At 56.0% G+C, this 12,562-nt stretch overlaps 1 protein-coding gene across 3 annotated transcripts; it reads right to left on the bottom strand.

Moving 5' to 3' along the window:
• Nucleotides 1-3,136: 3,136 nt before the first annotated feature.
• On the bottom strand, nucleotides 3,137-11,514 carry Hapln4 (hyaluronan and proteoglycan link protein 4). 3 transcript variants are annotated; one of them, XM_076553047.1, is made up of 6 exons: nucleotides 10,241-11,514; nucleotides 9,965-10,070; nucleotides 9,159-9,279; nucleotides 8,568-8,930; nucleotides 6,501-6,824; nucleotides 3,137-5,543 (listed from the first exon to the last, which is right to left on the bottom strand). In XM_076553047.1, exons 2-6 carry the CDS (start codon nucleotides 9,965-9,967, stop codon nucleotides 5,152-5,154), a joined length of 1,203 nt encoding a protein of 400 aa, XP_076409162.1. In that variant the 5' UTR covers nucleotides 9,968-10,070; nucleotides 10,241-11,514; the 3' UTR covers nucleotides 3,137-5,151. The 3 variants fall into 3 exon arrangements, with proteins under 3 accessions (XP_076409162.1, XP_006995536.2, XP_076409161.1); XM_006995474.3 differs by lacking the exon at nucleotides 10,241-11,514 and having other exon boundaries at nucleotides 9,965-10,114; XM_076553046.1 differs by lacking the exons at nucleotides 3,137-5,543; nucleotides 10,241-11,514 and adding an exon at nucleotides 5,553-6,349 and having other exon boundaries at nucleotides 9,965-10,205.
• Between the last annotated feature and the right edge of the window lie 1,048 nt (nucleotides 11,515-12,562).

Genomic DNA, 12,562 nt, shown 5'->3' with positions numbered 1-12,562 from the left:
TTTCCTGTTGCCCCCGAAACTGTTTCTCACCCATTCACCTGTCTGGTACTATTGACTGAGCCATTTGAAGTAAATGGCTCATGTATCCCAGGCTGGCCCAGAATTCCCTATGTATCCAAGGATGATCTTAAACTCATGATTGTTTTTGTTTGGAAACAGGGTTTCTCTATGTAGACCAGGCTGTTCTCGAACTCACAGAGATCTGCCTGCCTCTGCCTTCCAAGTGCATGCACATTGAAGGCATGCACTGCCACATTTGGTTTATGGGATGCTGGAAGCCTTGTGAATGTTAGCAGAGCACTCTACCCATTGGGCTACAAGCCCTCCGCCAGATGAGCCACAGCGCAATCTGAGCCTCATCACAAGCCATATACTATGCTGTGTGTAGAGGGAAAGCAGGGAATGGCAGAGGAAATAGGAATCCCTTCCTCCTCCTCCTCCTCCTCCTCCTCCTCCTCCTCCTCCTCCTCCTCCTCCTCCTCCTTTCCCCTCCTCTTCTCTCCCCCCTTCTCCTCTTCATTTAGTTAGTTAGTTTTTATTTTTTTTTTTTTGAGACAGGGTTTCTCTGTGTAGCTTTGGTGCCTTTACTGGAACTCACTCTGTAGCCCAGGCTGGCCTTGAACTCATAGAGATCCTCCTGCCTCTGCCTCCCCAGTGCTGGGATTAAAGGTCTGAGCCACCACCCCCCGGCTAGTTAGTTTTTAACAGGGTCTCACTATGTGTCCCAGGCTGACTTTGAACTCAAGATCTTCCTGCACCAGTCTCCCAGGAGTAGACCTGCATGCCAGGCGAGGGTGGATGGAGGCACAGCACGAGCCAGCCTTGGGGTCGGGGGAGACTAAAGTCATCCTATCAAACCGTGGTTTATTTGAAGACACGCAGGGGCGGGACAACGGCAAGGGTGCTGGCGGAGGTGCTCGCGGCTCAGCCCACGGTTTCAGTTCAGTCCCTGGACCCTGTGGGAGAAGCAGAGAACCACAAGGGGACCATGAAGTGAGTCCTCTCCTCCCCCTGCCAAAGAAAGAAATGTCACAAACAAAACATAACCAAGGAGAAAACGGGGAGCAGCAGCCTTCAGCACTCCACGTCCTCACTGTGAGCACAACGCGATCCAACGCCTCATGGCCCTGCCATCGAGACATTCCCACTGTGACAGACTGTATCCTTGAACTGAGAGTCTAATACACGCTTCCTCCCTTCATTTGCTATGGCAGGCATCTGGTCACAGAGAGAAGAGAAGTCACACACACACACACACACACAGACACACACACACACACACACACACATCTCAGCAGAGCAGGAGTGTGCACACGCCTCGCCTCAGCACTCTCGGCTCAGGCCGGAAGAACAGCCTGGGCTACACATGACCCTGTCAAAAACAAACAACGAAAGCAGGAAAGGAAAACCCATGCTGCTACACGCCGCTGGAGAAGAGCAGGTATGGACGGCCTGCCAGAGGTGCAGAGTTAGGGGCTCACTGTTGACTGGTTGCCTTACTCTGTAGCCCAGACTGGCCTGGAGTTCACAGCAATCTTCCTGCTAAGTCGTGAGATAAGAAGTGTGAGCCCAGCCAGGGCTACAGGGAGAAACTCAACAAAAACAGCCAGGCGGTGGTGGCACACTCCTTTAATCCCAGCACTCAGGAAGCAGAGGCAGGCGGATCTCTGTGAGTTCAAGGCCAGCCTGGTCTACAAGGCAAGTTCCAGGAGAGCCAGGGCTACACAGAGAAACCCTGTCTTGAAAAAGAAGAGAAAGGAAGAAAAAAAACAAACAACAAAGACGCTCCCATAGGAGCCCAAGAAGCAGACGTGGAGACCAAAGACACCAAAGACAGCGTGTGTGCGAGTCAGTTCTCCCTCTGCCCTGTGGGTCCCAGGGACTGAACTCAGCTTGTCAAGATCAGCGACAAGTATCTCTACCCACCGAGCCGTCTTTCCAGGCTCTGGGGTGGCCATGCACCAAGACACCAGTGACTGCTGCCAGCTCTGTAAACCCTCGTCTGCAGTGGGGACAGACGTGCACACAGGACGGGGGCGTGGGCTCCAGGTGGACCTCAGTTGGGAGGGGAGCACCAGGGGGTTTGGTGTGCATTGGGGTTATTTTTTAAAGTGTCTCACTATACAGCCTTAAGTAGCCTGAAAGGCACTCTGTAGACCAGTGGTTCTCAACCTTCCTAATGCTTTGACATGTTCCTCATGCTGTGGTGACCACTGACCATAAAATTATTTTGTTGCTACTTCATAACTGTAATTTTGCTACTGTTATGAAACATAATGTAAATACATGCGATCCCCAAAGGGACCGAGACCCACAGGTTGAGAACCAATGCTGCAGACCAAGTTGCCTTGACCTCAAGAGATTTACCTGCCTCTACCTCCAGAGTGTGGAACAAACGGTGGGCACCACCACGTCCAGCGTATGGGGGGGCGTGATTAGGGTGCTGGGACAGCGTGTGTCAGGTGGGATGACATCTAGGCAGATTTTCTCCATCCCTGAAGTGGGTCCAGCTTCTGAGTTTTCTCTTCCTGTGTAAAGTCCGTTTTCACGGGGTGAGAGTGACGGAAAGAGTCACCCCTTCCAGCTCGGCCACGAATGGTCTGGCTCATTTCCCAGAGTCACCCTGATTGGTCCAGGACTGCATGAATGTCAACCCCTGAGACTCAGGCCCATCCTCTGACCACTTGTTACACACTCCAGACACTAAACATAAGCAAATAAAATAAAGTCTACAAATAAAAGTTAGGGGGCTGGAGAGATGGCGTGGTGACTGGCTGCTCCGGCCGAGGACCGGGGCGCAAACCACACTCCATAAATCTAGTTGTAGGGATCAAGCTCCCTCTTCAGGCCTCCAGGCACACAAACACTTAAAAATAAATGAAAATTATAGATGGCTACCTCAATTCTACAACCAAATCCTGACTGAACACATTTTTAAAATTACAGAATTATTATTATGCACACATCTCACAATGCACTTGAGGAGGTCAGAGTATCTCACAGGGTCCTAGTCTTGACCCCTGGTAAACTGTTCTGCCTTTTTATGTCGGGAGGTGGGCACTGAATGAGGGGAGCTGCTTCCCAGCCCAGCCTAAGAAGTCCACTGCACTTATGAGAGAGGAGGACGGCAGCCATGTTTCTCATTCATCAAAAGGAACAAAGGTTTATTGAACACAGGGCGGTTGCACTGTGGGACCTCAGAACAATCCTGGTTCAAAGAAAACAGCCTAGACGAGTTCTGTCACTTGGTCAAACATTTTACAACCAAAGCCCACGGCCACCGGCTTCCAGACTCAGAGATGGGTTTTGCAGAAATAGATGGGGCAGGCAAGAGGCCACCAGCAAGGGTACCTGCTGCTCCGAGCGGCTCCTCGGAGCTGGGAGCCCCGGCATCTGGGATGCTGTCTACACGGTCTGTGAATGCGGTCCTGACCCCGGAGCACACGAGGGCCCCCCGAAACTGTTTGGTGGTTCCAGGCACATTCCACCCTTCTTCACCTCCAGGGAAGGAAAGCCCTGGCTGTGTGGGCTGTGTGCGGTACCACAGCCTGTCTCCTCACCTGCAGGGCGATCATTTACAGGGCGGTGGCTGGGCTCGGCTGCTGCCTGGCATAGAGTTAACGTGCAAACGAGCCGGGCAGACAGCTGCTCCGGCAGCAGAGCCTTGTCTGGGCCCATCTGAAGAAGGGACATTTGTCAGGCCCCTGAGGAACACAGCAGGCAGCTCCAGTGAGAGGTACTCTGCCCATGGCAAGAAGTTCCTGAGAGCTGCAGGTCAGTTGTCATGGAGACACTGATGGTCTCTATGGCGACAGCTGGGCAGGACAGGACCCTGGAGGGAAAGCCTTGGAGGGACAGGTGTTCTGTTACCTTGGACACCAGAGTTTGGTCTCCATGGCAACAACTGTGAGGTACAAGCTGTCTGGGGGTGGGGCTTGGACAGCTGAGAAGAGCCGGAGATGCACCTCGGGAAAGGGGCAGCTTGTTTCCATGGAGAGGCCTGGAGGAATGAATGCTAGGTCACCCTGAGGACACTCATTGGGGACGATGGTCTCCACAGTGGTCCATCAGGATGGGGACAGCCAGAAAAGGAGTGGTAGGTGTCTGGGCTCTAGGCCAGTGAGAAAGGAAAAGTGTGGTACCCATGGTTACAGAGGAAGGAGGATGCACCGTCTCGGTGGGTGTGATAGGTGAGACCTAGGGGTGGGTGCACGAGTGACCTTTGTCACCTTACGAGGCCGAGCAGCGTGTTTCCACAGCAAGTGAGACTTTTTTAGGGGTTTCAGGTCTGAGGGAATGATCTCTTTGGTGACAGCCCCAAGGAGCCTGGGAAGGGACATTCAGGCGAGTCTACTCTCTGGCCAGAGAGATACCTGAGGGGTAGGCATGGCCACTGTTCCTGGGAGCCAGCTGGGGACATTCTCCCATGAAGCCAGAGGTGTTGGGGCTGTCCTCCACAGCGACGGGGGACAAGGTATATTACCTTGGAAACTTAAAGAGACTCTCTGGAAGAGTGGGAATACACAGCCTTTGGGTTACCTGCCAGCACAGGGCATGGTCACCTTGTGACCCACAGTTTTCTGTTTCTTCACCAAGTGATGGGGAGAAGTCAGTGAACAGCTGACTGTCCAAGACCAGTTTTCCAGCTCCTGGGAAACGCAGAGGCTTTGTGTGGCCAGTCTCCAGTTAATCCTGGGGGTCCAGCCTCCAGGTAAGTGAGGGGGACTGTTTTCCAGGAGGCCACAGAAGGGTGGCTCGTCTTTAGGAAACCGTGGGGGTCCTGCTGGTCTACTGGGATCCTGGGGGTTGGGAGAGAGCGTGGCTCTTCTAGACAAAGTCTGGAAGATGGGACATCCATTATCCAAAGAAGTGGGCTTGGCCACTATCAGGGTATCTCAGAGGGCGGCATAGTCAGAGACCTCAACAATTGGGTCAGTCTGCAGCGCACTGCAGGGTAGGTATGTCACGTATCCAGAAGACCTCAGAAGGCGTGGTCAGTGTCCAAAGACCACAGGTAGCTGAGTCAGCCTGCAGCGCACCACAGAGGTGTGTCGTGTATCCAAGGGATCTCTGGTGCATAGTCTGTCTCCAGGGAGTATGCAGGGCCCCTGGATCCGCCACCAACATCCCCAAATGCCCATCTTCGCGGTCCTAGACACGCAGCGGAGTCCAGGCAGCCGGGTCCCTCGACCCTCCCGCCCAGCCTCCTCCGCCCGCCCAACCCCAGCCCCAGCCTCCTGGAGCCGGGTCTGGGGCACCTGGGGCGCGGTAGCAGTAGACGCCGAAGAGGCGTCGGGAGGCGTCGGGGAAACCCAGGCTGCGCACGCCCGGCCGAGGGCCCCCGCAGCGAATTCGCGGATTCACGATGGGGTAGCGCGCGCTGCCATCGGCCAGCCAGCCTGCAGTGCAGCGGTCCAACAGCTGCAGCTTCCACGCGGCGAACAGCTGCCCGACCTTGGCCACCGTTGCACCCCGCGCCGCGCAGGCGCGAGCCGCCCCGGCCAAGGCCACCGGCCGCAGAGGCTTCAGGAAGAACACGCGGCCTGCGGGACCCGGGGGCGTGTCAGCACGGGACGGGGCTGGGCCCGCTGGGCTCCCGAAGCCTGGAACTCCCAGCTCGGGGTCCATCCCATTCCCTGCCATCGGTTTCTGCCAGTGCGATGCCTGCGCCAGGTGGCACTTCACTGCCCCCCTGTGGCAGCCCTGGAAAATCTCCTTCCTACAGTAGCGAAGGGCCAGCAAGGGGAGGGGGCGGGGCCTGTCACTTAGGGGGTGGGGCCGATGCTCTCGGAAGCAGGGTCTATGCGCTTCAAGGAGATCTGAGTCCATTGGGCAGGTCTCCTATTTGGGGCGAGACCTATGTTTGGGAAGGTTTTCGCCGGTGGCGGAGGATGTGTTCTTGGGGGCATGGTCTACACTCTTGAAATGGACCTCCAACCACGGGGTAGGACCTGTGCATTTCGGACAGGCCTTCCTCTAGGGGTCAGGGAATATGCGCTGGAAGTGGGCCTCTCTTCTTGGGGCAGAGCCTACTGTGTGTGTGTGGAGGGGGTGTCGTCACTCAGGAGCCTGTGCCCTTAGGAATGGGGCCTAAGCTCTTGTCTGCGTTTCTGAGACAAACCTCCCTCCCTCTGCCAGGCCCTGTGGGCCAGCCTTCCCCCAAGACTATGCACTTGGGGTGGGTTTCCTTCTAGGGGGCGGGACACACGCGCTCGGGGAGGACCTCCTTCCAGGGCCTGGGCCTGTGCACTCAGGAGTGGGGCCACCCTCCGTGTGTCAGGGCCTGTGCACACGAGGTCGGTGTCCCTCCAGGGCGGGGTCATTTGAACTTGAGGGATGGGCCTCCTTCCTGGGAGAGGGCCTAATGCTCAGGAGGGCGGGAAGAGGGAAGGGTTCCCTTCAGGGGGTGGAGCCTATGTATTTATGGACGGAGCCTCCCTTCTGGGGGCGGGTATCTTCCCAGAGGGGCTGGGCTTCTTCAAGGAAAGGGCTTAACTCACCGGGGAGGTTGGACGTGAAGCAGAAGGCATCATAGCGTTCCTCCGCGTTATGGCGGTATCCATAGTTGCGCACACCGCCGTTGGTGCCTCCACCGGCCCCAGGGTTCCCAGCCCCGCCGCAGGGCTCCCGGGCCTGGCTCACTGGATACTGCACCGAGCCATCCCGTAGCCATCCCGCGTTGCACCAGTCCAGGCCGTCGCGCCAGGCCTGGTGCAGCTGCTCGGCCGACGCCAGAATGCCATCCTGCTCGGCGCACGCGCGCTGTGCTTCCACGAAAGTCATCTTGTAGCGGCCTCCGCGCGGGTGATAGGGGAAGACCACGCCTAGAGGAAAACAGATGGGAGTCTGTCAGGGTACCCGGTTTCTCACGCACCTTACATGAACCAGAACCTTCCAGTTCATTCTTCTCTCTGGCCCTCAGAGCTGGCCACACCTCCGGCCAACTCACACACATTACGGGTCCTTCGATTTACTTGTCCCCCTCTTTAGCATACTTAACCATGCCTACTCCTCTTCTATGGTCGGAGACCTTGGCTCACGCTCTTCCTATCCTTCTTCACCTGCCTAACTCTTATTCTATTCAGCCTTCAACTCTGACAGGGTTTCTATGTAGCCCTGGCTATCCTAGAACTAGTTTGGTAGACTAGGCTGGCCTTGAACTTACAGAGCTCCACCTGCCTCTGCCTCCTGAGTGCTGGGATTAAAGACATGTGCCACCACTGCCCAGTAAACTCAACTCTTAACCTTCCTCAGTCTCAATGTTCTGACAGCCCAACAGAACTGAATCCTTCCCAAAGGGACCCTGGAGCTGGAAATGCCTGTTCCTAGCTCCGGGTTCCTCTACACTGGCCCCTGAAAAGCTGGGTAGGGTGTTGAGCTCTTTGGCTTGCCAGTATTTATATTTAAAGTGCTTCTGTTTCAACTTCAGTGCACCGACTCCGAACTTGTTGCTCCCTAGACTCACAGTCAACACAACCCTGTTTCTGTGCCTAAGGACAGGGCTGGGGCTGAATCACGCGCTCTCAGCGATCCCAAGACAGATGTAAACAGCAGCTGCAGTGAAGACCCAGAGCTTGATGGACAAGATGTGGAATCTCCGCCAGGACCCTCACTCACAGGTGCCCAGGGCCTTCTTGAGACAGAGCTCATCTCCTGGTTAATAGCCGTCTACCTTGGGGATTTGGGGGAATTAAATGAGAAGCTCCAGAGAGCCCTTCAGCTAAGTGGCTGGCAAACAGAAAGCATCTAACGAAGACAGCTACTATTATCTGCCCTTGTTAAAATGTCCAAAGAGGCCAGTGAAATGGTCTCGGAGGGTAAGGGCATTTGCCACCGAGCCTGATGAATTGAGTACTGTTCTAGGACCTACTTGGTGGAAGAAGAGTCCATTCTGTAAGTTGTTTGTCACCGCCATGCAGGCGCCATGGTAGGCACACACCCATATGCATACACTTACACCCACTACAAATTCAATACATTTTTCTTTAAAGACCATGAGTTCGCTGGGCAGTGGTGGTGCACACCTTTAATCCCAGCAGTTCGAGGCCAGCCTGGTCTATAGAGTGAGTTCCAGGACAGCCAAGGCTGTTACATAGAGAAACCCTGTCTTGAAAAACAAAACAAAACAAAACAAAAAACAACCACTTTCTTCAGGCCCAGAGTTGTGGCACACGCTTTTAATCCCAGCACTTGGGAGGCAGAGGTAGTTGAATCTCTGTTAAATTTGAGGCCAGCCTGTGGGTTCCAGGACAGCCAGGGCTAAATAGTGAGACCCTGTCTAGAAAGGGGGAGGAAGAGAAGAACTCTTGCTTCTCTTTCAAAGGATGATGAGAGTTCCCCCACATCGACGTTAGGCAGTTTACAACCACCTGTAACTCCAGCTCCAGGGGATCTGAGGCAAGATGCCTTGACTATGCACACACATTCAAACACATACAGATAAATAAAAGCTGTAATAAACATTTTTAAACGAACTAGTCCCCTGCCCACTAAAATCTCCACCATGCCAACTTGATTCGGTTTGTCCCACACTGCCCCCCTTTCTCCTCTGCCCACGCTTCAGTCACCTTCCAGGTCCAGCTTGACCATGCCGGCGTCATCCTCTAGCTCATTGGTGACCTCGCACTCATAGCGTCCATAGTCCTGCAGGGTGACATTTCGGAGGACCAGAGAGGCGTCCCCAGGGCCGTCGTTCTGCAGCTCAGCCCGCCCTCGGTAGGGGCCGAAGGCTCGGTGCTGGGGACCCAGGGCCACGAAGACATCGGCGAAGGCCAAAGGATCTACTACCTTCGTCCACTTGAGGCGGACGCCGTCTTGGCCGTGGGCGGACGCCTCATAATGGTACCGGCAGGGTAAGACGATGGTGCCCCCGCGGTGGCTCACCACCTGCCCGGGCGCAGTCTGCACCACCACGGAGCCGGACTCGCCCTCTGCGGGGCGACCAATCAGGGGTCAAAGGTGCGGTAGGGCGGGACCCAGAGAAGGGATTAAGTCTAGGATGAGAAAGGAACTCCGAAGAGACTGAGTGTTGGGGACCACCGCCACCCGCCACCCACCCCACCCCCATCGTTCGCTCTTGGCCACAGCCGTGTGTTGTGTGTGGGGCGGGGGGGGCGGTGGGAGAGGGGACGGGAACTAGAGCTGCGCTCAAGACTCACCCAGCACGTGCACGACTTTCTTCCTGCCCCGCTGCGCCCCGGCAGGAACCGGGACCAGCAGCAGGAGTCCCCAGGCGACGGCCCAGAGCGCGCGGGGACCGAGGGCCGCCGGAGCGCACGCCTGCGGGCACAGGAGCCCCGACCCTCAGCAGCTCGTCCTGCCCTCCCCAAAGGGGTCTTAGCCTCGGAGCTGCCCGAGCATCAGATGACTCCTCTCGCCCTCCCTCAGGTCTCCGCCCCCGCTACCGGAGCGCACGGGAGGGGGAGCAGCAGCCCGCACCGGGGCCGCAAGGTTATCCGAGCGCCAGGAGACTGCAGCAAGCCCGGCGGCAGCATGTGCGGGGGCTGGGGCCAGCGGGGCAGGCGCGGGAGGAGGAGGGGACATCGGGCTACTGAGCCAGGCCAGGAGAGACAGCGGGAGAGAGACATGCAGACCCAGAGACAGAGACCCAGAACAGAGACCCAGAGACAGAGACCCAGAGACAGAGACGCAGAGACAGAGATGTAGACAGAGACCCAGAAAGAGACTCAGGCAGAGACGCAGAGACAGAGATGCAGAAAAAGACAGAGACTCAGAGGCAGAGGAAGGAGAGACTGGTGGCGAGAAACAGGGAAAAAGTAAAAGTGAGCACTCTCTCCCCTCCCCTCAAAATAAAGGGTAGACATTGAGGGGGCAGAGAAGGGGGAAAGTGCCAAAGAAAGAGAAAGACGAGGCAAGAGGAAAACAAAAGAGGGCGGAGATAGGCAGCGAGGAGAGAAACAGCGACAAAGGCGAGGTCGGGACCCCAGGGCAGCCCAGCACTCACCATCCTGGTCGCGGCCCCCGCTGAGCGACCCGTGCGCTTCCCGACTGCGCACGCGCACAACGTTCTGGCTCGCTGGTCCCCAGGGCCGTGCAATCCCGGCGTCTGCCTGCAAGGGGAGGAGGACGTGTGGGGCATTAAAGGCGCAGCGCGTGCTCACCGCACAGCACGGGGTGGGGGGCGGGGGAGTGGTGGAGACGGGCAGCCCTGGCGCTCCTGACCTGGGACCACGGTGATAGTGACCTTGGCCCACCACGACTTCCCAGCTATGTGGATTACCTTGGCCAGAGAAGGAGTCTCACAGGCCCCAGTTTTCACTCCACCCTTGGGATGGCAGGTATGCTGCAGCCCAGAAGTATGATATAATCAACCAATGAGCAGATGGGTAAACGGAGGCTAGCTGGTCAAGCCCCTTAACCAACTCTCCCAGCTCCTGCCAGCTCAGGGAAATCGCAAGCCCACCAAACCCCCGTGCCACCCATATACACCTCACTTTATGGTGGTGACTCAGGACTGTTACCCACGTACTCCGGGGAAGAGGGAGGAATCAGCAATTCAAAGTAATCTTCCACTACTTATCAAGTTCGAGGCCAGCATGGGATGAGAAGGAAAAAAGGGAAGAGGAGTGCAGGACTGGCTAGCCTGGCCTCTGCCCAGGCCCTGTATCAGTCGGAGGCTCGGGCTGAGGCTCAGCTGGAGGAGGGCTCACCTTGCATGCATGAGGTCCTGGGTTCCATCCCTGGCACCGTATAGCAAGGGTGGTTGTACACACCTGTCATCTCAGCACTGGGGAGGCTGAAGCAGGAGGATTAGGAGTTCAAAGTCATCTTGGGCAGTGTAGTGGTGCATGCTGGTAAGATATGCTATAGAGGCAGAGGCAGGAGGATCATGAGTTTGAAGCCAGCCTGGGCTACACATTTGGTGCTGTTATGGGGGCATACACCTAATCCCAGCACTCAGGAGGTAGAGACAGGCTGATCTCTGTGAGTTTGAGGCCAGTTTAGTCTACATAGTGAGTTCCAGGACAGCCAGAACTAAATAGTGAGACCGTGCTTCAAAAAAACAAATTGGGGGAGAAGTTACCTTAGGCCACATTGGGAATTTAAGGCCTGCTTGGGCTACATAAGACTTTGTCTTCTACAGAGTGAGTTCCAGGACAGCCAGGGTTACATAAACACCTTGTCAAAAAAAAAGTAACTGGGAAAGCCAGGCATGGTGGTACAGAATGTGTTCTTAGCACTCAGGAGGCTAAAGCTGGGGGAGAGCAAGCTCGAGGCTAGCCTGGGCTCCATATCCAGACCCTGTATCAATTCTCTGAAATGATAGAATGGATTAAGGGCTGACGAACTTGAGTCTTCTGTGCACTGGCAGGAGCAGATGGCTTGATCAAGAGGTCTGGCCGGTTAGCCTCCTGCGTCCATCTGCTCACTGGGTAATGATCCTGGAAACCCGGGCTCCAGCAGGCACTAGAGATGTGCGCATCCTCCCAAAATCACATTCCAGCACCGAGACCCAGAGGGACAAGTTCCACTCTTGCCCTTGCTGGCTGTGTCGCTCAGGGAGACTCTCAGTCTGCATGGGTCTCCAGGCAAGGCAGGGCTTGCTGTGACTGGGCTTCCACTTAAACCTGGTGAATGGTTGATCCTGGCCAGAGCGCTGGGCCCCAGTCACCCCTAAACCACCCCCTCATCCAGTTTCTAGACTAAAGAACAGGAAATAGAGAACCCTTTCCAGCCACTTACTGCCTGGCTGGCCTCAGTTGCCCTGGAAAGTGAGCCTGTTAGGCTGGAGTCGTCCCTAGCTCAGCTGTGCCCAGGTATGAATGGCCTTGGGCCAGAATCTTTACTTCTGATCTCAGTCTAGAATGTGGAGGCCCAGTGCAGCAGTCTGTTCACTGGGTCCCTAACAACGCCACCATTTGGTTATATTGCATTCTGTGTGTGTGTGTGTGTGTGTGTGTGTGTGTGTGTGTGTGTGTGTGCTGTGTGTTTGCATTGCACTTGGGAGTGAGTTCAGGTGTGTGTAGGTCAGAGGGCAACTCACTTCCTCACTGGTGGCCTTCTGTCTGTTTGGAACAACCTTGACTGGCCTGGAACTCACTCTGTAGACCAGGCTGGCCTGGAACTCACAGAGATCCACCTGCCTCTGCCTCCTGAGGGCTGGGATTAAAGGCGTGCGCCATCACAGCCAGCTTCTACCTGATTTGGGGCAAGGTGTCTCACTGAACCTGGCGCTGGCTGGCCAGTGAGCTCTGGGGACTCTCTCTTCCTCACCCCAGGGCTGGCTAGTCTCTCACATCGTTGCCACAGCAGCTGGCTTTTATGTGGTTGGGGATTTGAACTAGGGTCTTCATGCACTTTGCTGACTGACATATTGCCCGGCCCTTTTATGGGTGGAGGCGTGAGAATATAGTCCAGGCTGGTCTCCAACTTGCTATGTGGCCAAAGACAATCTTGTGCTCCTGATCCTCCAGCCTCCGCCTCCCCAGTGCTGGTACCCAGGGCACCAATGACAACTCCAAAAGCACTTTACCAATGGCTGCATCCACAGCCCCAGATGAGCTGTGACTTTCCCAGTTGACCTTAAGCATGGTCTCAACCC

Source organism: Peromyscus maniculatus, chromosome 17 (assembly GCF_049852395.1).
Source record: "Peromyscus maniculatus bairdii isolate BWxNUB_F1_BW_parent chromosome 17, HU_Pman_BW_mat_3.1, whole genome shotgun sequence".
Classification (NCBI taxonomy): Eukaryota; Metazoa; Chordata; class Mammalia; order Rodentia; family Cricetidae; genus Peromyscus; species Peromyscus maniculatus.
The sequence above is the reverse complement of the archived record's forward strand: the minus strand, read 5'-3'. Positions and strand labels throughout refer to the sequence as shown.